This window comes from Mustela nigripes, chromosome 7 (genome assembly GCF_022355385.1).
Source record: "Mustela nigripes isolate SB6536 chromosome 7, MUSNIG.SB6536, whole genome shotgun sequence".
Taxonomy (NCBI): Eukaryota; Metazoa; Chordata; class Mammalia; order Carnivora; family Mustelidae; genus Mustela; species Mustela nigripes.
Genome location: NC_081563.1, coordinates 12619735 through 12647438, shown reverse-complemented (window position 1 = coordinate 12647438; position 27704 = coordinate 12619735). Strand labels below are relative to the sequence as shown.

The 27704-nt window shown below is 42.2% G+C and overlaps 2 protein-coding genes across 3 annotated transcripts in view; one reads left to right on the top strand and one right to left on the bottom strand.

Annotated features, from left to right (window-relative positions):
- Positions 1–17551, top strand: part of SMC6 (structural maintenance of chromosomes 6) — a 75819-nt gene extending 58268 nt beyond the window's left edge. The window contains exons 21-27 of one of the 2 annotated variants that reach the window (XM_059405181.1): positions 424–561; positions 1913–2058; positions 6351–6476; positions 9591–9696; positions 12756–12908; positions 16189–16286; positions 17043–17551. In XM_059405181.1, coding sequence (XP_059261164.1) covers positions 424–561; positions 1913–2058; positions 6351–6476; positions 9591–9696; positions 12756–12908; positions 16189–16286; positions 17043–17157 — 882 coding nt within the window. In that variant the 3' untranslated portion in view covers positions 17158–17551. Of the gene's footprint in view, positions 1–423; positions 562–1912; positions 2059–6350; positions 6477–9590; positions 9697–9972; positions 10175–12755; positions 12909–16188; positions 16287–17042 lie in introns of those variants that run through there. The other variant, XM_059405182.1, reaches the window with a different exon arrangement.
- A 7112-nt stretch (positions 17552–24663) lies between these two features.
- VSNL1 (visinin like 1) overlaps positions 24664–27704 on the bottom strand; it is a 99406-nt gene continuing 96365 nt past the window's right edge. Inside the window, exons 3-4 of the mRNA XM_059405180.1 lie at positions 27252–27467; positions 24664–25658 (exon numbers count right to left, since the gene is read on the bottom strand). Coding sequence (XP_059261163.1) covers positions 25461–25658; positions 27252–27467 — 414 coding nt within the window. The 3' untranslated portion in view covers positions 24664–25460. The remainder of the gene's footprint in view (positions 25659–27251; positions 27468–27704) is intronic.

The window sequence follows — 27704 nt, the reverse complement described above, 5'->3', positions numbered from 1 at the left end:
GTTTCCAGACTGATAAATAGGTCCGTGACAAGTATCTTTGCATCCTTTTCTCTTCCGCGGTGACTCCCCTTTTTAAAAAGCCAGATCAGCTCTGTGAATATCCGGCACTTGGATTGTCTTAAGTCTTTTCAGGCTTAAAACTTTTGACTTTCCACAAAACTGTCTTATTTCCCAAAATATAGTTGAAAGTGCCATAATATGTGGAGACTTCATGTTAGGATTTGAATATAATAACGTGACTTCTTAATTTGTGGAAACCCTTCACTTCCATTCATACGCCTGGATCTGAGCACTGCCACTTGCCTCTGGAAGCAACATTAACAGCCCTGTCCACTGTGCTATCAGCTAGTTTTGTACCTATGCTGGTAATTGTTTTTTAAAACATTCTTTTCTTTAAAGATTATTTTGGCTTTCTTTAAACAGGATGAATTAAACCTTGCTGATTCTGAAGTGGATAACCAAAAACGAGGGAAGCGGCATTATGAGGAAAAACAGAAGGAACACTTGGATACTTTAAATAAAAAGAAACGAGAACTCGATATGAAAGAAAAAGAACTAGAGGTTATCCAGCATTTTTCTTTTATGTTTTGTTTACCACCTCTGTCAGGGCTGTTCAAGTGTTTTCCTTAACGTCGTCTTTCCAAATATAGACGCGTGGTCTGATGAGTTATCTGTTCTGTATAGCGACGGCTGTTTGAATCAGCGAGGCGACCCACCACGGAGAAGGCTCTGGGTCAGGCAGCAAGTTTAATCTCATGCCTCCGAGTGATTTGGAAAGTGACCCTTGCTCTCAGCTACTTAACTCCTTGCATGCCCAGCTTGGCAGGTGGACAGCAATTTTATGTCAGAAAAAGGCACCCCTTCCTCTGAGCAGCATGGGTGTGGACCGGGCTGAAATTCAGCTCTTGCTTCCTACACACCTTTTTTTTTTTTTTTTTTTTTTTTTTAAAGATTTTATTTATTTATTCGATAGAGATCACAAATAGGCAGAGAGGCAGGCAGAGAGAGAGAGGAGGAAGCAGGCTCCCCACCAAGGAGAGAGCCCAATGCGGGGCTCGATCCCAGGACCCTGGAATCATGACCTGAGCCGAAGGCAGAGGCTTTAACCCTCTGAGCCACCCAGGAGCACCCCTACACACCTTTTTTAACAGCTGTCAGCAGCAGCCCTGTTTTTAGATGAGAAGTTGAAGGCAACCTTGGTGTAACTGGAAGAGATTCCAACTTTTCTTAGGAAAAGCCGCCTGGGTGGCTCAGTGGGTTAGGCCGCTGCCTTCGGCTCGGGACGTGATCTCAGGGTCCTGGGATCGGGTCCCGCATTGGGCTCTCTGCTCGGCGGGGAGCCTGCTTCCTCCTCTCTCTCTCTCTCTCTGCCTGCCTCTCTGCCTACTTGTGATGTCTCTCTGTCAAATAAATAAATAAATAAATAAATAAAATCTTTAAACTCTGATCTCTTGTCTCACTTGTATATGACTCACTATGTGGAATGTTGTGAATGTAAAATAAGTACTATATATAAAGGTGCTTTGAGTTTTTTAATATTTTATGAATATGAGGGTCTTTTTGTTTATGTTTTCAGTACTATTTGGTGTTCAGAGGCCATTCTAAAACACAGAAAGCTGTCTGCCACACTTTTTGTAACTGCCACTTGAAATTGGTTTCACTAGGAAGATACGGAGATCTTACAAATTACTAAAGTTGTGCATAGTAATGCAATTTTCTCTTGAAGCTGTATAGTCTAAACTCTTCTCAATGTAAGGCTTAAATAACATTGATAGTAAAAGTAATCAAAATACATGTAAAAGTATGATCCTAAGTTCAGAATTTTACTTTGCTTTTGTTGGCACAAGTAGTACAATTTATTACTATGTCAAAGAAAAGTTTTAAAGATATTAAACTTAAGATATAACCTTAGGAGAAAATGTCACAAGCAAGACAAATCTGCCCAGAACGGATAGAAGTCAAAAAATCTGCATCAATTCTGGACAAAGAAATTAATAGATTAAGACAAAAGATACAAGCCGAACATGCTAGTCATGGAGATCGAGAGGAAATAATGAGGTAAGTGGTTGGTCACTTTTCTGCTTTATTATTCATATATATTAAGTCATAAAAAATAAATGTTTATATGTAAATCTTAAGTTTGGTTTGAGTATTGCTATGGTATGGTATGGTACCATAGCAATAGTTATAACCAAGCTCGTTTTTCATGTGTGTCATTCATAATAAACTAATGGGGCACCTGGGTGGCCCAGCTTGACCTCATGGGTAATGGGATTGAGACCCAGAGAGCCCAACATGGGTCTCTGCGCTCAGTGGGGAGTCCACTTAGGACTCGCTCTCCCTCTTCCTCCACCCTCCCCGCAACACACACATTCGCTCTCTAAAATAAATACATCTTTTTTTTTAACAAATAAATCTTTAAGAAAAATAATTAGCATTTTTTCTTCTGAACTGTAGGAAAACTCATTAGGGAATGATATTTTAACATAAATGCCATTTTTATACCTGTAAGATTCATATAGGAAAAATGTTCAGCTTCACAAGCAATTAAAAGAAATGCAAACCAGAACCATTAGAAGCCATTTTCATATATGTCAAGATGAAAAATAACGTGTCAGTCTCATGTCAGTGAGATTTCAGAGAAATGGCTATTTTTAGGTTAGTGGTAAGAATGGAAGCTCTGGGGGTGCCTGGGTGGCTCCGTGGGTTAAAGTCTCTGTCTTCCGGGTCAGGTCATGATCTGAGAGTCCTGGGATGAAGCCCCATGTCGGACTCTGCTCAGCAGGGAGCCTGCTTCTCTTCCTCTCTCTCTGCCTGCCTCTCTGCCTACTTGTGATCTCTGTCAAAAAATAAATAAAATCTTAAAAAAAAAAAAAAATGGAAGCTGTGTTAGTGTAGTGAAAGCACAGTTTCTCAAGCAAGACTACCTTGTTTTGAATTGCAGTTTTACTTCCAGTTATGGGACTTTTGCAAATTACCTAATCTCTCTGAACCTCAATTTGCTTGTCCGTAAGATAGGGAAACTATAGCTGTAGGGTGCTTATAGGGATTAAATGAGTTGGTCCCTAATAAACAATATTGGGATACATAAAATGTTAGCTGTGATTATTATTGAAGTTTTTCTGAAAAGCATTAAGGCAGCTTATGTCAAACACCTTCAAAAATTTCTATTTGGCCAAATAATTTTGTTATTATAATCCAAAACGAGAAAAGCTATTTGTGCCTGGGTATGTTTATTGTAGCAGTATTTCTTTAAAGCTGGAAAATTGGGAATTGTGTGCAACTATAGGATGCTGGTTGAATTATAGTAGAAAATTACATCTATTTAACTTTATGGAGAGCTTTTTATAATAAAGTTCAAGAACAGGAATGCTCTCAATTCTGTTTACAGAAACAGTGGAAAACAATTGGAGGAAACACAATCATAGTTAAGAGTAGTTTTTCTTTACAATAGATCAATACCTCATGTGTTTTGTTTTGCTCTTAAAGTATAATCTCCAGAAACCATAGGAGACACTTAATCATAGGAAACAAGCTGAGGGTTGCTGGGGAGAGGCGGGATGCAAGGGTGGGGTCACTGGGGGAGGGGCATTGAGGGCACGTGGTGTAGTGAGCGCTGGGTGTTATATAAGACTGATGCGTCACTGAACCCTGCCTCTGCAACTAACAATACACTATATGTTAATTGGATTTAAATTTAAAAAAAATTTTTTTTAAAGTAAACACACATACATACAAATAAAGTATAATCTCCAAGTTTGTTTTTTTCCAGAGAAGTTTTTCTTCAGTCTTTAGGAACTTGGCTTCTTCCACCACATTTACTGGAGGTCGAGGGGCAGAGTCCGTGGGCCCACATCAGGGATGGGGGTGTTGGGTCCTATGGTCCCTCCCGAGAGGGTTGCCCGGCTGCCCTGCTGTGAAGAGCATGGCTCGCTCAGCCCTGTAGACTCGCACCCAGCCGCAGAAGACACTCACTTGGGCAGTGTCCCTGACGCAGCAAATGAATGTCCCGAGTGAATAAGCAACTTAATAGCCTTATCCCGGGTTGTGCCACAGGCGAGGCTGGGGCAGTGGCCTTTTGTGGCACGTCCAGTATTATTCCTTCTTTTCTTGGTCATCTTGGAAGTGAGGACCCGTGAAGGCTGTCTACTTCCCTCTCCAGTCTCACCTCTCCAACTTTTCTCTCTCTTTTTACCTAATTAAATTTATTAAATACGTTTTCATCGTTTATGTAGATGCAAGGTAATGTGAGCATATTTGTTATTCTTCATTGTTGCCAGATACAAGAGGTAGTGCAGTAAATAAACTTGGACAGATTGCTTTCTTTGATTTAATGATACATTGTAGAGATCTTTTTATATCAGTACACAGGTATTTTCTCATTGCTTTTTATAATTACATGGTATTGAATCATCTCCTACTGATGGATAGTCGAATTCTAATCTAATCCCTGGCTGTTATAAATGATGGTCACAGTAAATAATTTTGTATATGTGTCTGATTGTGTAGTCGGGTATTTTTATAGGATTGACTCCATTTTGGAAGACTCCCTTCCAGGGACTGTGCTTGTTGGCACTCCTGAGGGCAGTGTGTCCGAGGGCTTGTTTCCCCTCAGCCTAAACTGTGTGATAACCTTAGGTTTTTTTTTCTTTTTTCTTTTTGGCCAATGGGTAGATTTCCTTTAAAAAAAGTAGAAGAAGAAGAGAAGAATATATTGCTCAGTGTAATTTTAATTTCTGCTTTCACTTATACTGAGTCTGAACATCTTTTCCTGCCTTAAGGACCATTTATTTATATCTTTTTCTGTGAACTTTTTAGGTATTTCATTTTTCTTTGAGTATTTTTGATGTGAAGAGTGTATTTTTTCTTTTTCCAAAGGGCTGCATAGCTATTTGAAATTTTGGTTGTCTTATAATTAATTGCATCCTTAAGAACGGCCGTGTGAAGTAATGTGTTTTGTTTTGGCATGTTGAGAACTGTGTGTCTGTAGCTTTTGAATTTGAAGGGAGAGTTCAGCCTGATAGAACATTCTTTTTCTCCTGACCATCTGTCTATGATGAGAGCTGTAACTTGTCCAGAATGTGTCAGCTTCTGTCATCCTTTCCTGGGTGTACACTGTGTTTTTTTAATCCGTAGATTTACCTTATTTCTTAAAATTTCTTGTTTGTATTTTACTGGTACGTGTTTGCTGTGCTATCGTTCAGTTGGTTTTGCATAGCCTTTGTGGCAAACATGTTGTATGTCCTTTGTCTTCTAGTTATTGTCTCATCATGTTCTCCTTTTTGCGTTTCTCATTTCTGATCTCTGTGTCTGTGAGTGTTTTCTTTGTTGTCACTTTTCCACCGTGCGCCATCTCCTCACTCCATCTTCATATCCTTGTTCTTTTTTGTCCAACCCCTTCTTCCTCTCCCCTCGCTTGGGTTCTACAGGTTCGCACCCGCTGCCTCCTCTTACTTGGTGATCACCTGCTGTTGTTTACCTGTTCTCTGAGTACTTTGATTTCTCTATTCTTTGAGGTTTTTGATGTCTATTTTGAGGTGTCTCTTCCTGTTAGAACTTACATCATGTTCTGTTCTAATTTGTGGTTTTCAATTACAGTTTTCATCAGCTTTGTAACAGCCTTGTTTTATTGAGTTTTCTGTGTCTGTAGGGGCCATGGTGCTGCTCTTTCCCAAGCCTATTTCCATTAATATCTGTGTGTGGAGACTCTATCTGTGCCTTTTGTGTTACTCATTTTTTACATGGACTTTCCTGGACTGGGCATCTGAATGAGCTTGTGGTGGGGAGCTGTGGAGCCTTGGCCAAGGTTGCCTTTCAGACTCGGTCAACAACCTTCTCTCCTCTCCTCTTCCAGTGAGCTGTTGCCCTCTGCAATAGCACTTCTGAGGGACCCTGCCTTCTCTGCCTCTTTGACCTTGTCTTGTTCAGGCGGGTGTTGGCAGATCTTAATGCACAGCTCTGTTCCTCTGTTCTTGCACTGGCATCTGTCACTCAGGGAAACATTTCTTGCCTTCTGGTATGATCCCTTCACTTTAAGAAGGTGTATACTGGCTGGCATTTTCTACGATCTGCCACTCTGCCCTGTGCTACTCCCCCCACGCCGGTACTTTCCTCACTTCCTCTGCCTTCTCCAGGACCTGGACTTTTCTCCTGCCCAGCCCTCTTCAGCTTCGGGGCAGCACATGCTCATTCTGGGAGTACAGTTCGCCTGGAGACAGGACACCTGTGGTTGCTGGGCCCCTTAGCACGCCGTGCACTCTCCCTTCTTCCCCATTAAATACATGAGATTTTACTTTTCTTTATGTTTCTTTGAATGACACTTACTGACTTACATTTTTCTCATAAAACAGGCAGTATCAAGAAGCAAAAGAAACCTACCTAGATCTGGATAATAAAGTAAAGACTCTAAAAAGGTTTATTAAATTGCTGGAAGAAATAATGACTCATAGATACAAAACATATCAACAATTTAGAAGGTAAGTGCATTTAAAAATATTACCACATATTTTACATGTTCATATTTTCTTTGTTTTCACTTACCCCTTATAAATAATAAAATTAAATTGAAAGAACTTTACATGATTCAGTTAAAGAAGAAATTGCCAGGTCTTCCTTTATTGGCCAGTACTTAGGGTCCTGTCATTTAATCAGCAAATTCTGGACTAGAAGGGACTTTTTTATTTTTTAAATATTTTATTTATTTATTTGACAGAGAGAGATCACAAATAGGCAGAGAGGCAGGCAAAGGGGGAGAGAGGGGGAAGCAGGCTCCCTGCTGAGCAGAGAGCCCAGTGCGGGGCTGGATCGCAGGATTCTGAGATCATCACCTGAGCCGAAGGCAGAGGCTTAACCCTCTGAGCCACCCAGGCACCCCGAGGAAGGGACTTTTAAAGGGAGCTTATCCAGATTTTCTACTCCATTAGATACCCTTTACTAAGTAACTCAGAGACAGCTGTTCCATCTCTGCTCACATTGGTCCTTTGAATGGGAGCTCGCTGGCTTTGCAACAGCCTGTTGTACTCTGGGACACTGCATGTTGTTAAGGGATACAAGTTTTGGGGTTTTTTTTGTTTGTTTGTTTTTTGTTTTTTAAAGGGATATAAGTTTTTGATGAGACTGTTGAGGTGGTACTCAGTTTAGGAGCTAATGGAATGGTGTGGCTCTATGGATGTAGACTCTGATTTGTTAACTGCTGTGTCTCCAGTACCTGCTCCTGAGCCTGAAGTACAGTACAAAGTTGATAGATATTGGTGGAAAGAATGAACAAAAGATCAGAGAAACTGGATATTGTGTGTACCCAGAAATCTTCATATTCTCAGGGATAGATTGACCCTAATGAAAATCACAAACAACAGAAATAAACCAGAGGTCAGTTTAATAGGTAGGGATGGTCCTTGACCTACTTAGAGTCAAGGCAGTCCTAATCTCTACACTTAACCTTTGTTTTCCCCAGTGACATTCCCCCAGTGACCTGCTTTTTACCTGTCTTTATACCCAAAACTACAATCCTGAGACTATAGAATTTTAAAAAAATGTATCTAATATGTATGAGGAAATTCAGTTAATTCAATAAAGAGAAGTAGACTTTGCATGTGTCGTCATATTCCCTTGGTTGGTTTTTAACTAAACCCTTGGTTGGTTTTTGAAATGTGTGCTTCAGTTTTGTAAGCATGTTTTTAGGACTTCACTTATATAGGATTTATTTTTATCCTTTTGAGGCTGCTTGTTAAGTCTCATTAGGTGGGACCTGAGCAGCTGGTTCAGGACCAACTCTTTCCTACCCGTGAAGCAATGCCCTTCAGAGTACTCCACGGACCCTTGTGAGTTAGAAGGCTTCTGCCTTCGGGAACTGGGACTATTCCTGGCTCCAGGTGACCTCTGGGGGATTGCTTCTGCTGCACTGGGATGTTTGCTGCCCCAGCTTCCCACATGCAGAGACAGTTCTCAGCTGGAGACTGTCTGTGCGCTGGGGTTCTCCCTGTGCTGCACTCTAGGCTTTGAGATCTAGAGCAGCTTGGCCTCCCCAGACACCCGGCTCTGTCTTCTCTAACAGGGAGACCTCCAGGCTCCGCCTGGGTTTCCACTCCCCTTTACTCCTTCTGTAAACAGTGATGTGGGACATCTATAAGTCTCAGTTTGTTTGTTTCCTGTATTTTAGAGATCATTTTGACTGCGATTGCCTGTACTGTCTGATGTTCAGTCTGAAAACTTATTTAATTTATTATCTCCAGTGTTTTTGGACATGTCAGGCTAGGACTATATCCGATGCCTATTTCTCCATCTTTTTCAGAAGCAGTGGGGTTTGCTCTTAAATTGTTATCCAGAAAATTTTTATTTAAAATATTTTCTGTGAAAGTACTCATCTTATAGTTTATTATCTTGATATGTTTCTTCACCAGTGACATGTTTTATCTTCTTTACCCAGTCTTAAGAGTAGAATAAGAATGATCAAATTTTTAAAAATTGTTTATCTCTTTACACAGAAGAACCTTGCCATTTTATGAATCTCTCTTAGACATCTCATGTATGGAAGCAATTAAAGAATACTTATCAGTAGTGAAAGAAAGAAACTTTTACAGAAAATTCTGAAAACCAGCTAGCTGTGGTTGCTGTGTCACAAAAGAAAACTCAAGCTATCGATATTTTCTGGGGGTGGAAATGCAACGTAGTTTAGCAAGGAAATTAGGAGGGATAATAATAAAATGATAGTTACTCTGAAGAAATGAACCTTGGGCTCATTAAGGAGCAGAGATGTTAAGAAAGATACCAAGTCTCCTTCTATCTAGATCTTATTTTCTATACCATTCCCCCCCTTGGAGAAATGGCTGCTTCCAGAGCTGGGCAGAGAAAGTACAGATGAGCCTCTTGCTATTCCAGAAAGTCAGTGCTCCGAAGGAACAGAATCATGATGCAAGGACCTAAGAGGCAGCCTCAGGAGGCTCCCACTGGCCAGACCTGGGCCCGTTTGAGGCAGGAATGGTTGGTAACCCCGTGAATAAAATAAGAATCTTTGACTCCATCCTGATACATAGAAAAGTGAATAAATAAATAATTGAGGAAGAAGGGAAAGGTGCTTGTTACAGTGGAATGCCATGTGATAAACGGAGTCTGCATTGTTCTAGGCTGTGGGTAAGGCATCATAGGTACGGAACGATAAAGAACTTGCCCTCACCCTTAGTATCTCCATAAATCGAGAGGAGACATGCAGATGATTAGGCCATTTATTTATTATCTTAACACTACTAGAGTTTACTCTCAAGGACAAGATTTATGTCTTCTGTATTAGGGCGCTGCCTCATATAAATTGTTTGAATTAATTGATATATTCACATGGATTGGCTGTAATGTAATAGAATTTATTAAATATGTTTGTTTATTATAAAAGGAAATGACGTGGTAAAAATGTAGGGACACAAAATATAAAGATGAGGGGGAAAAAATCTTAAAATCCTACCTATTACCTGGGCAACGAGAGTTAACATTTTGGCATATTTCTCTCTGGTCTTACACGCTGGTTTAAAGATCATGCTGAATATACAGTTTTTATATATTTATAGTCTTTTTAATGTGCCCCATTTCTTTACTCCAAGGTGTTTGACTTTACGTTGCAAATTGTACTTTGACAACCTACTGTCTCAGCGGGCTTATTGTGGAAAGATGAATTTTGACCATAAGAATGAAACTCTGAGCATATCAGTAAGTGTCTTAACTCTTTGTATGCTAATTATTAAGGGAATTAACTGCTGCATTTCTTTTGATAATACATTGATAAGCTTTAACCTGTTGTGTTTGGAAAACAAAAGAACTTACTTTTAAGTTAAGGCTAATGTTTGCCAGAGTGTTGAAAATTGAATCCATCTCACTAGCTAATGCTGCCATGGTACCCTCCCCACCTCAGACAACCACCAAGAAAATGACTAGGAATTTTATTTGCAGTGGCAAATGTTAATTAACCCTCTTTCTACTCCACAGGTTTCTTTTTAAAATTCATGTAGCACTTTAAATTAATGTGGGCTGTTATAGAAAGTCCATGGACTCTGGAAGTCACTATAGGAAACCAAGAAAGGATTTCTCAGAAGAACATTCTACTCCTTGTCATTGTCTTTGCACTTATTTCTGAAGGTGTCTGTAGATCCAGCCTCTTTTGGAAAAACAAAGCCACATATGCAACTTTGCAGAGACTGTGTGTGTGGATTCTTTCATGGGCGCATGCGTTGGAAGAGGGAGTGTGGGAGACAGCATTAAAAATTATGTATACAGGTGGTCAGAAGCAACCACCGCTCTAAGTAATTGGGGCAAAATTTTGAAGTAATTGCTTACTGCTCTCAGTTGCCGTAAATTTTATACTTCATTTTGATAGTTAGAATAAATGATAACTTACAGTACATCTATGTAAGACTCATATAATTTTTTTAAGAAATAATAATTAAAGAATGATAATGTATTTAAAAATGGTCCAAACGCTTAAAAAGGAACTTCACACAGTATCCAAGTGGTGAATAAGTGCCTGAAAAAGCATTCATTATCATTCATCCGAAAAATATGAATTTGGGCCAACTGGGGGGCTCAATTAAACATCTGACTCTTGATTTTGGCTCAGGTTGTGATCTCAGGGTGGTGAGATCCAGCCCCACATCAAGCTCCACGCTCGGCAGGGAGTCTGCTTAGGATTCTGTCTCTCCCTTTCCCTCAGCCTCTCCCCTCTCTCCCTCTGTAAAAAAAAGAAAGAAAAAAGAAAAGTATGAACTTACACCATAATAAATGTCTATCATACTGCTACCAGTGTGACCAAAAAGAGCCACGCTGCAAACATCTTGTGCTGGTGAGCACTTGGAACACCCGTACCTTGGAACTTGGAACTTGGACTTGGACCTTGGAACACTCGTACCTTGTCAGCAGGCGTAGAATTTGATAGAACTAATTTGGAGACCTGTCAGGCAGTGTTTGTGAAAGCAATTCCACTCTTCAGAACTCTTCAAAAACTGATAAAAATTCACCTGATTACAGGGTGATGAGTAAAGTCAGAATAGTTGGGGCGCCTGGGTGGCTCAGTCATTGAGTGTCTGCCTTTGGCTCAGGTCATGATCCCAGAGTCCTGGGATCGAGCCCTGCGTCGGGCTCCCTGCTCGGCCAGAAGCCTGCTTCTCCCTCTCCCTCTCCCCCTGCTTGTGTTCCCTGTCTCACTGTGTCCCTCTCTCTGTCAAATAAATAAATGAAACATTTTTAAAATAACACATTATATGTTAACAAAATTAAAAATAAAAATAAATTTTAAAATAAGTAAAATAAAAAACAAAGTCAGAATACTTGTTACCTTTTGGATTTGTAGTGACTGGGAGAGAACACAGGGAATCTGCTGGAATGCTAGAAGTGTTCTGTGTCTTGATCTGAGTAATTACCCAGGTAACTGAGCTGAAGACTTAAACTTTATCTTCCTTACTTTATATAAATTATACTCTAATAGAAATGAAAAAAAGGAGAAAATATTAGGAGTGTTTGGATAATTTATTCCCAGATCTAACTGTACGGGACAACTGAAGCAAGCCCCTCGGACATTATCACCCCGTTATTCAAAAAGAACATTACTGTTCCTAGGATCCTTTCGTTCTCTAGTCTTCATTTTACAAATAAGGAAACTGAGACCAACGTCCCATGATAAGTTAATAATAGATCGGAGTACAATTTAGTTCTCCACAATTAGTCTAGGGTTTCATTTATTAGATTGATACAAAATGCAGTTTTGGAGCAAAGGACCGCATCCTGTTAATTTAGTTCTTGCTTTTATGTGGGTAGTTTGTTTGTTTGGTTGGTTGGTTGGTTGGTTGGTTGGTTGGCTTGATTTGGCTTTTTATTACAGAGTTCCTTTTTCATTTGGATTTTCCCAGACTCAGGTTTACGGATGATAAATTAAAATTTCTGTGTATGTTTAAATTCAGATTTTTTTATAACCTTTTTATAAATGAATGCTAATTGAGAGTCACATAATTTTCAAATAGTGGATGAGATAAATATGCGAAGCTATGTGTTTGCTAAAACTCATATGGTGAAACTTCATGATGGACAAGCTGATGGTGCCTTATGGGTATATACGTATGTCTGGATTTCTGTCCAAATAAAATAGAATTCCTTCTAATGTTTATACTATCTCCCCAGGATATTGTGTGAAAGTTTGTTATTAATTTTATTAATTACTTTATCATTATTCCTCTGAGCCCTTACTTAGAGGAATTTTTTAAAGAGATTTTACATGTTTCAGTTAGTTGCTGCTGATATTCCTTGGCCAGTGTGAGCCTCTTTAAGTTGGTCCTGTTGTCTTCTTGACACTCAGTAATTACCTTTAAAGCAGCTTAGCCACTAGATGTCACTGTAATTCAAATAACAAAAGATTATTTTAGTCCGTAGCAAATGCTTAAAGAAAGAAAGCGATCTCATGCACAGTAGCACTGAAAATAATAAAATACTTAGGAATAAATTTAACCAAGGAGCTGAAAGATCTGTACACTGAAAACATAAGACATTGATGAAGGAAACTGAAGAAGACACAAATAAATGGGAAGATAGCCCACATTCATTAATCAGAATTAATTAATATTGCTAAATACATGTCATTTCCAAATCACTAAATGATTTTGGGTTTTTTTGTTTTGTTTTGTTTTTGTTTTGACTGTAAACCCATTCTTTTCTAATGCTAGTCAACCTTTCTGTAAAGAATTTAGTCTGACTTTTGCTCCACTTTGTTTTTTAACTCATTCAAGGTTCAGCCTGGAGAGGGAAACAAAGCTGCTTTCAACGACATGAGAGCCTTGTCCGGAGGAGAACGTTCTTTTTCCACAGTTTGCTTCATTCTTTCTCTGTGGTCCATTGCTGAGTCTCCTTTCAGATGCCTGGATGAGTTTGATGTCTACATGGTAGTGTTACATTTTGAATTCTCCAAGTTTTGTTGTTGTTGGAAATATGTATTTTGAAAGGAAGCAGTTCTCTCTTTAGTATTACCCACAAGAGAAGGGATCCTGCCCTGACACTTTAGTCCATGAGAGGTGGTAGGGAATAACTTAAGAATTTTCGTCTGTCCTCAAAAGCCCGCCCTGGGCTTCCGGCTCTTCCCTAGCCTGTCTCCACCGTCCATGTCACAGGGGTAAGCATTTCCTAGCACTTGCTTGCGCCGGAAGAGCAGCAGATACCACACAAGGGGCAGAAACATTTGAACTGGACATTACAGACCTAGGTTTGAGACCTAACTTCTGCAGAGGACTTTGGGCCTCAGTTTCTTCATGCATAAAATAACATCATTAATCCTTCCCATCTCACAGCGTTACGGTGAGACGCTCCAGTCTGACGTGTAAATGCACTTCCGATGGCAGAGAGAGCGTGAGGCCTCACCAGCCAGCTCTTAACCATGCTGTGTACTTCTTCGTGACGTATTCTTTCCTAAACCCACCGTAATCTGGGTCTAGACTATGATACTCCAGCAAAACTTACTTAGCGAGGATCATCAGTGAAATTTTAGTATTATTTTAAATCTTTGAAGGATTTGATACCAGAGACACATCCTCCATTTCCTACAAAGTGTCTTCTTGCCAGTTTCTGCTCTCCTCTTTTCTGGTCTTTTGTGTTCCAAGCTGCCTCCCCTAATGCCGTTCCCCTTAAATGTGTGAGGTCCTCTCGGTTTTTTATACTGTTGTTCATTTTCCTGGATACCATACCCTACCTACGCCTACACACTGAAACACACACACACACACACACAGAGTCTCCAACACTACCACCTACATCTGGATACCAGCAAATCTGAGTGTCTCCTCCTGACCCCTCTCTTGCGCTCCAGACCTATATGCCCAGCCACTGCTAGACGTCGTCAGGCACAACCGTGCCTCAGACTCTGCAAGTCTTCCACTCAGAGCCTCTTCCTTTTCCTGAAGCCCCTACTTTGATTGCTGGCAAATTGCTGTTTCCTACGTGGTTACCTCTCACTGCCAGAACTTTGATGTATCTGTGATCCTTCCTTCCTTTTTACTTGCCCGTCATGTCTGACTCCACGTCTCTGCTCCTTCCTGTTAGCTTGGCTCTGTCTCCTCACCCTGTCTGTCATTACCGCCTCCTATCCAGACTCCCAGAGTTCAACCTTCCTTCTTCTGTGGTCCCTCCCTCACTGTTTTGCCAGGTTTATATTTCTAAAATGAATCTGATCATGGTCACTTGCTTGTTTCGAACTCTGTGGTGGTGAATTATCTTATCTGGGATGAATGTTTACTTCTTTGGGTAACTGAGATGCTACATGCCCCTACTTCTGTGGCCATCCTAAGCTACTTGTGATTTTCCAAACACTGTGTCCCTGCCTTTTGTGCCCTTCGTGTTTGTCAGAATCCCACTCCTCTTTCCAGACTTGGTTCGGATGTGACCTTTATACAGCCTCTGTGACCACCAGGCAGGATTTAAGAACCTCTCAGAGCTCCCTTGGCACCACCCCACACCAATTCATACTATTATTTTTATATTTTATAATATAAAATGTATTATTATGTAATTTTATATTATATACATTTTGCTATTATGTATCTTACACATTTTCATCTTGATGTTACCAACTATGTCTTGATGATATTTCTACCTGCCTGATGCCTACCTGGTCCATAATAAATACTCATAAAGTGCTCATTCGTGGACTTCATACCTGTGACTTGTAAAATCCACCCTTCAGTGTCATTTGTCCCCTGCGATAACATTGCTGCAGTTGGTTAGAAATTCTCTGAGAACTGGTTTCAGAACTAATCCACAAACCACAGAAGAGGACTTGTTCTTACCAGGTGCTCATTTTGTTTGAAATGCCATTTTGCAGTCTTACCACCCATCTGATTTGTCAGATTTAATTCCGATAACTTCTTTCTCTTTCAGAAACTTAGAGGTTCTTAATCAGAATGGCATTTTGCCTCACTGGAATTAACTGAGAAAAATGTGCCCAAGTTCTGAAAACCAATCAGAAACAAATGCGTATATTTTGGTGGTTTGGCAGCTTTGTTATTAAATGATAGGCCTCCCCAGGGCAATGTTGTGAAAAGACAGCATCTGCTTGTGCCAGCTCTTGTTATTTTTGTTAACTTTAAGTGAGATTGCTTTACAGATATGCCGGAGGGAAGAAATTATGTAATCCAAGCCACCGAGCAGTGTAACCAGGATGCTGGTCTGCCTCCAAAACCGTGTGTCCTGAAGCCCATGCCATCCTCCACACACAGTTTCAGACAGACCTTTAAAAATATATGCCTGTAAACACATTTGGTTATGTTTTCAACTTTTCGTTTTCAAGATACTTTGATTTTTTTTCTTTCACAGTTATTTATACTCAGAAAGTGTAAGCCCCCAGTTTTAGTTTTCAAAACCTGTTACAATGAAGCATTGTTTTTATATACACTGATATGCTATTTAACTTACTTTAAAGATTGAGTCGAGGAACTGGTTTATAAATTTAAATTGGTTCAGGGCGCCTGGGTGGCTCAGTCCGTTAAGCGTCTGCCTTCGGCTCAGGTCATGATCCCAGGGGCCTGGGATCAAGCTCTGAGTCCGGCTCCCTGCACAGCTGGGCGCCTGCTTACCTCGCTCTCCCTCTGCCTGCTGCTCCCGCTGCTTGTGCTCGTGTGCTCTCTCGCTCTCTCGCTCTCTCTGTTGCTCTCTCTCTCTCTCTGTGTCAAATAAATAAATGAAATCTTTAAATAAATAAATAAACAGGTTCACATTGTATGCATTGTAGAAAGTGATGGGGTAGGGACAGAGGTTTTAAAACATCCTAATCATTGAGGGGAATTTTGAGAGAATTTAGTAACTTTATAGCTGTCACTTGATATTGTTCTCCTGAGGGATTAATTACTATTACTATACAAATTAGATCCATTCTCTAACATTTCGTTTTGTCTTTGGAAAATTTGCAGGTTATTTTAATTGCTAAGTGTATTTGAGGGAGGGAGCTGTATTTACAAATAAACTTGACTGTAGAAATTACCTGGAAGATACGTACATTCAGTTATTTTCCCCTAATAGTTCTGGATACTGTCTTTCCCTGTACGGATAGTTTGGCATCACATGTAAGGTAGTAGCCGATCCTGGACAAAAGTGTGGGGTTTTTGTCGAGCGGCCAGCAGAACGCTGCTTTTGCAGGAACATGACTGATGCAGCAGCGATCCTAACTTTGTTCTTCAGGACATGGTCAACCGGAGGATTGCGATGGACATGATACTCAAGATGGCAGATTCCCAGCGTTTCAGACAGTTCATCTTGCTCACCCCTCAGAGCATGAGGTAACTTCAGAAAATTCTTCTGTGAATATATAAATCAAGTATATAAAAGGAAGAAATAAATTTCTTGTAATCTTTAAAGGCAAATACATAAAACAATAGAACGAAGAATCAGTTCCAATGTCTGGAGATTTAAGATAGTTTTTCCTTTTTAAATATTTCAAATTTTGTTGGTGTTCTCTCCCTTCCATAACAGAAGCAAGTTGATGTGTATATGATTATTGAATTGTTACTATTTCTAATTTGACTCTGTTCCTTTGTGGTTATGACCAACTAATAAAGTAATTTCGGTAATTCTCTTTAGACTAAAGACACAATTCATAATTTCCCTAGTCTTGGCTCTTCTCCTGATGACTTACTGCTACTAGTCTTTCTAACTACAGAACTCTGTTCTGTAGCCAGTCAGCAGGGGTTGTGGACGTACAAGGTGTCAGGCATTGTGTCCCTGCCTCTAATGTGGTCACTTGACCCCATGGGGATTGAAATTTATGAAGTTAATGATCGAGAATAGTCAGGTAACTGCTTCCTAGCTAGACAAGAATAAGAATTAGAAATAGCTGGGATATAAATCTCTTTTTCTTCTTCTTCTAAACTGAAAGCCCACAGCACTTAGCAGGAAGTTAATTTTTCAAAATGAAAACAAATTATTTCTTTATTGCAAATTATATTTCTCCTAGAACTCCAGATAGTCAGCAGTAGAATTTTTTTAATGTGAAAAAATTTTCTAGTAATCTGCGTAATTAATTTTGCTTCCTGTAGTTCACTTCCATCAAGTAAACTGATTAGAATCCTTCGGATGTCTGACCCTGAAAGAGGACAAACTACATTGCCCTTCCGACCTGTAGGTCAAGACGAAGAAGAAGACCGAAGCTGATCTGTCGCCTCCTGTGCCCTGCACCACGTCCTCTTGTTGAAGGATTTGTAAAGGGAAACAGATGCAGGAGTATTTGATGAAATAAAATGAAACTGGAGATAATCTGAAATAAAAGAAACTCCTTTATATATCTGGCCCCAATAAAATATGTAAATAGTTCTAGAAAGGCTACTATAACAAGCAATTTAAAATTTCTGTTACTTTACTTTGAGGAAATTAATTTCATAGTACTGGTTTTAAATCTTTTTTAAGTTTGCTTTTTTTTAAACATCTACTTTTATAGATTGCTTTTCAGAAGTAAAATTTTGTACATATGTACATGTACATATCTGTTTAGTTTGGGTTCATTTCTATGGTATTTTGTAAGAATTACAATAAAAGTTTGAGTACCTGATTATATTTAGTTTTGTTTTCCAGAATATCACATTCTCATTGCAGGTGTTGGGGTACACAGGTGGTCGTGGACAGGGACCAGTTTGCAGTGGATTTATTGTCTGTTTTGCTTATTAATTATGAGGGACCTGCACAGGACTATAAAATATAGCTCAGAATTCCTGCACAGGGCATTTCGTATCATTAGAGATACAACTATGGATTTGGGCTCTGCTTTTAATGATCATATTTCATTCAGATTTCGGATGCTGTCTCTTTGGCACTCAGAAGGAGCACCAGAGCACCAGCGCTCTGACCCAGAGCCTTTCTCAGTCCTTTAACTCGCGTCCACCCAAGTAAGCATCTCTAACCCGTGTCACAGTGGGATTGTGACACAGCACCATACCCTGACCTGCTTGCCCGGTTTCAAACCCCTCTGTCCATGGGCCAGCCCTCTTGGCTCAGCTCGGGCTCAGCTGAGAGGACCCAGGCTGTGGAGAAAGACTGGGAAAACTGGAGCTCCCCCTGGAGCGGGAACGCAGCCCAGAGCCAGAGGCCAATGTGCGGATGGTGAGCTGACATCCGTATCATTAAAGACACATCCTGATTGTAGAGTTGAGTGTGCTTCTTAGCATGATAAAATATAGCATATTGTAGGAAATGGTATTTATTGACTTTTTTTTTTTTTTTAAAGAAGGCTTGAATAAGACTCCCACCCGCCTATGTTCTCTTTGATACTAGGGTAAGTGCTAAATTTTTAAAAGACAGACTTGGCTATCCAAGAAGCGTTCCCTGTATTGCTAGCAATAAATATTTATGTAATTGAAAAGGAAGCATTTTAAGGAAAAAAAAGCAGTATTGTAAAAGCAGCAGCACTTCTATTGTTACTAAGAAAAACCGGATTTTGTTTTTTATTTTAGTAGGCAGGGGGAATCTGATTAACCTTAAAGTGAGATCAGTTGGCATATGAGAAGCCCTAAAATCTGTGCTTTTCCTAATTAAAAATTTACAGAAAGAGGTATGCTGAAAGTTAATAAACATCTCCCATACCAATATGAGGTCTGACCTTGTAAAGGTATAACTAGTTTGTATCAAAACTATTTTTTAGCATACATGTGCTTTTTCAAATAAAGAATGAAATAGGATATACCAAATGCATGTTAACTAAGTAATTTTAGTGTCTGAATCTTTGTGATAGTTTTTGAACATTACAATTCTGAATACAGAATGGAAAATAACAATCCTCAGGTATCCGAACACCTTTTATGAAGAGTCGAAGGTGATTCATTGCTTTAGCCTCACAAAGTTTTGGTTTCAACTATCATAAGTGAAAATATCTTCAACTGATGTTCTAATTAATAATAACACTAATTAGAGTAAAAAAAGAAAAAGTTTTTTTTTTTTTTTTTAAATATGTGCAACTTCTAGAAATAGAACTTGAAATGTGTGTGTATTGAGTGACTTCACGACATCATGCAGAGGGTTCCCCGGCCCCTGGTTTAGTCAGGACTGAGCTGAGTCAGGAGATCCCAGGAAACCAGGGCCACCTGTTCCCTTGGCCTCTTCAGTCCTACCTTCCCAAATCCGTGGGGTGGACATGATTAAGAGCGGTCTCCAAATGACAAATGTGATGAGTTGTAGTAAACCAAGGTAGAAATAGAGCTACTCAAACCGATAATTAACACTAAAGATTCAGGCACTGCCTTCTTTTTTCTTAAGTATTTTCACTTCTCTCCATCCCATCCTCAAGTGCTGCTTCCCGCCCGCCCCCGCCCCCACCTTCCCCTCTTCACCTCACACGTCTTCAAGATGTCCAGAGACCAAAATGCTTCAATTCTGGGTGAGTAACTGTTGTCTGGGACTCGGGCTGGATCAGAAGTGTCACTAGCCGTGCTGGAGACCAAGTGATCCAGATTTCCCGTGAAATTAGTCCGGGTTATCATGACCCGAGTCTGTGACGAGCTGGTTAGATTTAGGACTGTTTCATATACATCAACAAAGATGCCTATACTTTGACCAACTCAGATTTTCCAGAGAATTGGTTTGAAATTTCGAGTTCTAAAAGTTTAAACAGTAACTGATACCTCATGACTTGAACTAAGTGACTGTGTACAGAAAGATACATCAAAATATTATTTAATAGGAACAGTTTTCTTTAGAGGGTGGTAAAGTTATGTGGATGTAAATGAGCTATTTCTTTGAGTCAGCAAATGTTTTCTTCATTATTTATAATGTTGACACCTAACCTATTGCATTTTGGCTAAGGCATCAGGATAGATTCCACAGAAACAGGGCCTGAGAATATTCATTGATCAGCGCGCTTAAGAAAGCTGTTGCGGCCTGACTTTCTCAAGTATAGGGATGTAGATAATTACTTCATTCAGAAATGACGAAGTTCCTGCCACGTGCGTGCTTGCAACAATTTAAAGCACGGGGAATACTACTGTGAGTAATACCGGATCTGCCCTCGGGGAGCTCAAAGTCTAGTCCAGGGAAACATCTACTGTCTATAATTCTCGAGAACAGTAATTGCTGTGTGTGATAAAGCAGGGTGAGGAGTTGAGCGGAGGGGGTGGTGTCTCAGTAGTGTCGAGGGAAGACTTTGCAGAAGTGAATATCTAAGCAGAGCTGAAATGAGCGAGAGAACGAGCTGTGGGAAGACCTGGGCAAGGGTTCCAAGCAGGCGACACGAGGGCAGAGGCCGTAAGTGAGAGTGGACTTCATGCGCAGGGGTCGTGAGGCCCATGTTGGCAGAGCTCAGCGAGCAGAGGGGATGAGCAGTCAGGCAAAAGGAAGCCGAATCATTCGACATCTAGTAAGTTTTCAGACCTGGTCTAGTCAGCATACTCGAATAATCTCTGGCTGCCGTGAGACTAGGTTAGGATTGGAGTCTGGCCAACCAGAGCAAGCTTTGGCAATGGTCCAGGTGAGAGGTCATGGTGACTTGGGCCGAAGTAAAGGAGGTAGAAGCGTTCGAGTGGAAAATGAGGCAGTGGGATTTGCTGGCAATACTACGGAGCGGGGAGGGGCGAGAAATCAAGCGCAGTTGTTCCGGGGCCCAACAAGTGTAAGAATGAGTGTGCCGTTCACAGGGAAGATGCGGAGGTGGGGGCAAGGGCACTGGTGCTTGGTGCGTTGACGTCACACTGGTGAGTGCAAGAATGGAAAACAATAACGTGACTTGAAGAGTCTGGAAGTTACATTTCGCCAGCAAGATGCTGGGGAAAACCCGAATTGTGTGCCCAAAATATTGGAGAAGCTTAATTGCTTACAAGAAAGGGGCTCAGGGGGGCAAAAAAAATGGGGCGCCTGGGTGACTCAGTGGGTTAAGCCTCTAGCCTCGGCTCAGGTCATGATCCCAGGGTCCTGGGATCAAGCTCCACATCGGGCTCTCTGCTCCGCGGGGAGCCTGCTTCCTCTTCCAGCTCTGCCTGCCTCTCTGCCTACTTGTGATGTCTGTCTGTCAAATAAATAAATAAAACATTTTTTAAAAAAAGGACCTCAGGGAGCCCATGTTATTTTACTTAGAACTCTTTAGCTATCAGTTTCTTGCTATTCCCCTACCCATCCTTTGTCTTGAGGCTCTCTGAAGACATCTGTTTAAGCATGTGTTTTACCTGTTGACATGCGTTCCAGCCAAGTGGAGGAAATAAGCATCTGGCCTCTTTTTAAGAAAGAAGTCTGCACTGTTCATCCAGAGACTCCTGAGTGAGTGAGTTACAGGAAGTCCAAAGTCTTCCAACAATAGAATTCCCTTATAAAAAGCAAGAGTGGAATCTAACTCCCTTGAATATGGATGGGTCTGTGACTGTCTTGTCATCAGTAAAATGCTGTGGAAGTGATACTTCCCGACTTCTGAGGTCAGGTCAGAAAGATCTACGAGACCTCCAACCTCTTCGCCGGAGTACTTGTGCCGGAGTCTGACACTGTGAACGTCGTGAGCGCCGGGGCGCCTGGGTGGCTCAGCCGGCTGGGTGTCTGCCTTCCGCTCGGGTTGTGATGCCAGTGTCCTGGGATCCGCGAGCCCCGTGTAGGGCTTTCTGTTCAGTGGGGAGCCTGGTTCTCCCTCTCCCTCTGCCTGCTGCTCCCCCTGCTAGTGCACACACACTCTTCCTCTCTCGGTCAAATAAATAAATCTTTAAAAAAAAAAAAAAAAAATCGTGTGTGCTAAGGCCACCATCCTGTGAAGAAGCACAAACTAGGCCAGGGGGAGGAGACGTGAGACCACAGGAAGAAAGAGGCCGGCCAGACCCTGGCTGCTCCAGATCTGGAGCCACAATCACCCACACCAACCTCTCACAAACTACTGACCCTCAGAAACCAGGGAAGTAACAAAATGATTGTTTCTGTTTGTAGCCATGACGTTTTGGGGAGCAGTTACTGTGGAGCACTAGCAACTGAACCGCGCCCATTACTCCTCCACCCACCCCTAGAAACGATTCTGATGTGACGGTTCCTGTCCTTTTATGAAACTTTAGTGTTCTTCCTGTGAGAACGAATTTTTCATTTGTATATATTATACTGTGCCTAAGATTTTGTTTCTATTTTCCCCATTCAGCATTTAAGAGAGCTTTGTCTGGGGCGCTGGGTGGCTCAGTCGGTTAACTGTCTGCCTTAGGCTCAGGTCACGATCTCCGCGTCCTGGGGTCAAGTCCTGCATAGGGCTCCCGGCTCGGCAGGGAGTTTGCTTCTCCCTCTCCCTCCGGCCCTCCCCTCTCTCAAGCTCTTTCTCTATCTCTATCTCACTCCCTCTCTCAAATAAATAAATGAAATCTTTAAAAAAATTAAAAGTTACGTCCATGTTGCTATGTGTGCGTCAGTCTCTTGCCTCCAGCCAGCGTGTAGTACTCATAAGGTTCACTGACCACGCTGTACTTACCTAGTCCTCTAGTAGTGAACCACCAGATTGCCTGCAGTTCCCACAAAGAGGTGTCACAGACATCTTGGAACACATCCTCTCATGACCCTCTGGGAGAGCCTTTTGGGGCAGTACACCCAGAAGTGGGAGTGCCGCCTCTCAGGGCACATGCCCCCTTATTCTAGCCAAGTGCCTGGACAGCTCGTCAGCCTCCTGGTACCCCGTCTATACTACCAGTGCTGTGCTCACCTGCTGGCCCAGTCTCCACATTTTATTTATGAAAAGAACTAGTGGTGGGGAGCACTGGGAGGCTCGGTTGAGTATCCATCCAACTCTTGGTTTCAGCTTAGGTTGGGATCTCCTGGGTTGTGGGAAATAGCCCTTCTCAGGCTCCATGCTCAATGGGGAGTCTGCTTGAAGATTCTCCATCCCTCTGTCCCTTACCCCACTCGTGTGCATTCTCTCTCTTTCTGAAATAAAATCTATCTTTAGGAAAAAAAAAAAAAAAAGAAGAAGAAGAACTAGTCAGTCTGTTGGACCCATAATTGCCCTCAATACTTACTTCCTTCATTCAGGTCTTACTTCAAATCTCATGTAACCTCTATCACAAATCGCCATTGCTACATCCCATCACCCCCCATCCTTGTGAGCTTGTGGTTCTTCACTGTTCTCACAGATGGTCGTGTGTGTGTGTGTGTGTGTGTGTGTGTGTGTATGTGTGTGGTGTTTAGTTATTGTCTGTCTTCCCCATAAGGATGGTGTTGGGTGCCCAGTAGGTGACCAGTGAAGATCTGCTACGAACATAGTGTCAGAGTCTGACTTAACTAAGTGCCACTCCAAGGAGCCTCCCTAGCTGCTCCCCCCCGCCACCTCACTTAGGGGCAGGGAACATCCAGAGGCCCTGAAGCTCTCCCTTCTCTCCCTGCCCCCACGTTGGACTCACCAAGCACGGGGGAAGGACATTCTAGTACCCTTGGGACAGTTCCATCAGTGATTCAGGTACCGTCGGTGTCCTGAGTGTGTGTGGGGAGACGTGCTTGCTCACAGCCTCTTGTTGAGTGGATGCATGGAATCATTAGGCCCTGGGCTCTGGTCTTAGTTAATGATCCTAAGACAGATGAAGAGTAATTAGGGAAAAAAAAAAAGCACTCAATAAAAAGTGAGTAACATAGCACTGCCCTGTCTGATACTATAACTATTGGTTACATGTGATGAGTTAAATTTAAATTATTATTTATTATTTTTTAGGGGCTGGGGAGGAGCAGAGGAAGAGGGAGAGAGAGGATCTTAAGCAGACTCCCTGCTAAGTGCAGAGCCTAACGCAGGCTCATTATGACCCTGAGATCATGACCTGAGCCGTAATCTAGAGTCGGACCTTTAACCGACTAAGCCACCCAGGAACCCTAAATTTTAATTTGTTAAAATGAAAAATTCAGTTCCTCAGTCACACTAGCCATATTGAAGTGTTCAATAGCTACACATAGCTAGTGCAGACATACACCTTTCCATCATCATAGAAAGTTCTGTTGCACAGCACTGTAGAAAAAACCTGATCTTCTCTAGACGTGTTCTGTAAATACCAACCTGTCCTTAGACTTCTTGAGGAACTCTTTTCTGCCTGCCTTCCTCAGACTTAAAAGAGTCAGAATTTTGTCCAATCATTACAAATAACAATTAGCAGGATGCCCGGGTGGCTCAGTCAGTTAAGTGTCCCAACTCTTGGTTTCTGCTCAGGTCATGATCTCAGGGTTATGAGATCAATCCCCACGTTGGGCTCGGGACTCAGCATGGAGTCTGCTTTAGATTCTTTCTCTCCCTCAGCCCCTCCTCCACCCTCTCTCTAAAAAAAAAAGAAAAAAAAATTAAAATAACTAGTATACTTTTGACTTGGGAAGACAGAAGTGTTCCTTCCCACAGGTGCTTTGGGAGGACACATCTCAGCTGGCGGCATGTCCTCCACAGCCCCTGAAGAAGGTGACATGTTTCTAGCACCCAGGCACATCAAGATGAAACTGAATTTTATACGATGAGCATTTTTTGAGAACAAACAAGTTTTATGTTTTATTGAAACTTTACATACCACGTTAATTGTCCCTCTTTTGAGGGCCAGGATGAAGAGTTGGAAAGCTGTATTTTTTTCCCCCTTCTGTGGTTAATTCTCTGAATTCCAAAGACGTGTATTTCAAGGTAAATTTGGTAAGTTGTTGCTAGCTGACCCTTGATAATTATGAACATCCCTTTCAGATGTTCTTATGAAATAAGAATTGAAGAAAAAATTCAAATGTTATAAATTTATTTGGGACATCTATTGCCACCTCTTTGGAAGCCTTTGAAAATCCAAGCAGAAATCAATACACTTCCAGCTTTTTTTTTTTTTACTTTCAATAAATAATATCTTTGTGTATATGTATATAGAGATAGATATACTTAATTAATGAGTCAGTTAGCAGGATTTTTAAGTTTTATACTGCATTAATTCCAACATAGCTCTTTCCAGATTGATAGAATGCAAATGAGGTAAGAATTAAGGCAAACCTAAAAGGCATGCAAATGTAGCACATTTATGTTCACTGGTAACACAGGCTCTTGAGTGTGGACCACCTAGAGGAGCCGAGGCCCTGCCATGGGCCTGTCCAGTATTATTTTACAGGAGAATGGAGACACAGCCTATATTAAGTTACATTACCATGGGGGGCTCAGTGCTACTAACATGTAATCAGGGAGACACGAGCATTAGCAAAACATGAACAAGAAACCATAGAACTCTTTGCAGCACATTTCTGCCCAGGCTTGAGGGGAGAAGGGGTTTTAGGAAATGATGTTACACATATCACATTGTGGCAGGTTGTTTTATAATATATGCTTTTAAAATTCATTAGCAAATGACATTCTCATGCACACAAGTGTTTCAAACACAAGAAGCAAGTCCATTGATAGGTAGTCCAAGCAATATCTGTGTGCGTGTGTGCGTGTGTGTGCGTGTGTGTGTGTGTGTGTGTGTGTGTGTGTGTGTATAGCTGCAGACTGAATGGAACATTGAGACTTCTGTGCAGTCCATAGCATTGATCTCAGCTCATTTCTGAATGTCGCACTGCAGAAGTAATACAATGGAAGGGTCGCTCTTTGCAGCTTCTTTGAATTCATCCAGTGTAATCTGGTCATCTTTGTTCTTATCCATCTTGCTGAAAATCTTGTCTACTCGCTGCTCAGGGGTGAGGCCGTCCTCATTCATTTTCATCATGATCACGGTGCCTACCATCTTATAGATAGCCTTGGGAAAACCAGAAACAGAGCGTAAAGGTCTCCCACGATCTGATAAAGAATTTAAATTTACTTCAAAGGACTCCAAAATCATTTTAAATAAGATGCTGATATGATCAAATATGTGTGAGTCTTGTGACTAATAGGGTATAAAAGAATTTCATCCGACTCCCAATTTCTGACTGGAGGGAGTGGGGAGAAAAGTGGGAGGAGCAAGAGTAATAGATGAGAAGATTCAGGAGGAAAATGATGAGCTCAGTTTTAAACATTCTGGGTCTGAAGTGCACTGGTCCTTGCGGACTTAGGAAAACAGAAAATGGGGTCCCAACTGTCGTAATGAACTTACAGTTGGCTAAGACAATCAACCAAGGTGGACCAGTAACACTTAGCCCAGAAAGAAGATGGTGAGGGCAGATCTGTGGATCAGGGACTCTCTTCTTTCGTAAGTTAAAGAATTTGTCTATTCAGTTCAATTAACCATAAACAAGTAATTCTCAACGTGGGAATTTCCTAAATAGAAACAACTTTCTATTGCCCACCCCTACCAAGACCTGCAGGAGAACGTTCCTAGCAGCATTATTAAGAACGCCACGGAGTGGAAGCAACACCAGCACTCGCCACCTGGTAGGCAGGTGAACAATAAGCCAGATCTGCGCAACTGAATACTATTTTAGGGGAATAAAAGGAATGAAATACTGATAAATCCTAAAATTAAAAAAAAAAAAAAAAAAGCTGGACGAAAAGACCATATATTTACACTGTATGGTTGTGTTTATATGATATGTCCAGAGAGACACACCCCTACAGACAGAGTGGAGTCTTCTGAGTCTGTAATAGGAGCTGGCACGTGGCAGGAGGGGCCTTCCTGGGGGAGTGAAAATGTTCCAGAATTGGACTATGGTGATAACTGCATACTTTGGTAAATTTACTAAAAATCATTTAGCTTTACAATTAAATCGGGTGAATTTATGGTCTGCAAATTATAACTCAATAAAGCTTTTTAAGATGCCTGTTAGAGGAGCCAAGATGCCCACCAGGGGAAGGAAAGCTGGTTTGAGGAAGAGGGGAACACCCAGCAGAGCGGATCTAAGTCGAGGGCAGAAGAACTGAGTCCGCTAATATCCTCTGCGCCCCGCGGCTTGGATCTGTGACTTTTCCCAGCGCGGCGCTGAGGCATGGGACCGGGGTCAGGTGGAATCAGGGCCTGGCACTCAACTACCTGGGCTCTAGGCAGGGACGAAAAGAAGTCGCCGCAGCCTAAGGCCCGCCCCAGCTTCCTCCTGGGGGTCTGTCTTCTGTGCCCTGCGGCCCTGGTCCCAGCCCGAACTGTCCCGTCCTGGTCCCGAAGTCCAGCAACACCACGAGGTCCACTGAAGCCCCGTCGGCCCGGCCCCGCCCCAAGGCTCCCCCCTTCCCGCCCCTGCCACCCAGGTTCCCCCACGATCACCCCACCGACCCCCTCCTCTCTGCCCTGCCCAGGCCTCCCACCCTTGTCCCCACCCCTCAACCCCAGCTTCCAGGGTCCTGGCCCGGCCCTGGCCCGTGGGCCGGCCCTGCCTCCCGGGGTCCCCACCGCCCCACCCCGAGGCCCTCCCCCCCGCACCTCTATGATCTCCAGCATCTCCACCCGCGTGATCTTGCCGTCGCCGTCCAGGTCGTACATGTTGAAGGCCCAGTTGAGCTTCTGCTCGAAGCTGCCCCGCGAGGTGATGGACAGGGCGCAGATGAACTCTCGGAAGTCGATGGTGCCGTCGCCGTTCTTGTCGAAGGTGCGGAAGGCGTGCTGGGCGAACTTGGAGGCGTCCCCGTAAGGGAAGAACTGTAAGCAGAAGGCACAGGTTCAGGGCATGGCAGGCCCCAAACCTCAGGGCCCGATGGGGTCCGGGAAAGCCTGGACGGCCTCTGCGCCGTGCCGCGGAGCCGGGCCGCTGGGGAAGCAGGTGTGGCCCGCAGGCCTCCCGCCCGGACAGCGGGTTGGCCGGTGCTCAAGGCCGAGGGCAGGCGTCCATCGGGTTATTTCCTGTGGAGGAGGCTGGGGACATGTGGCCTTCGCGTT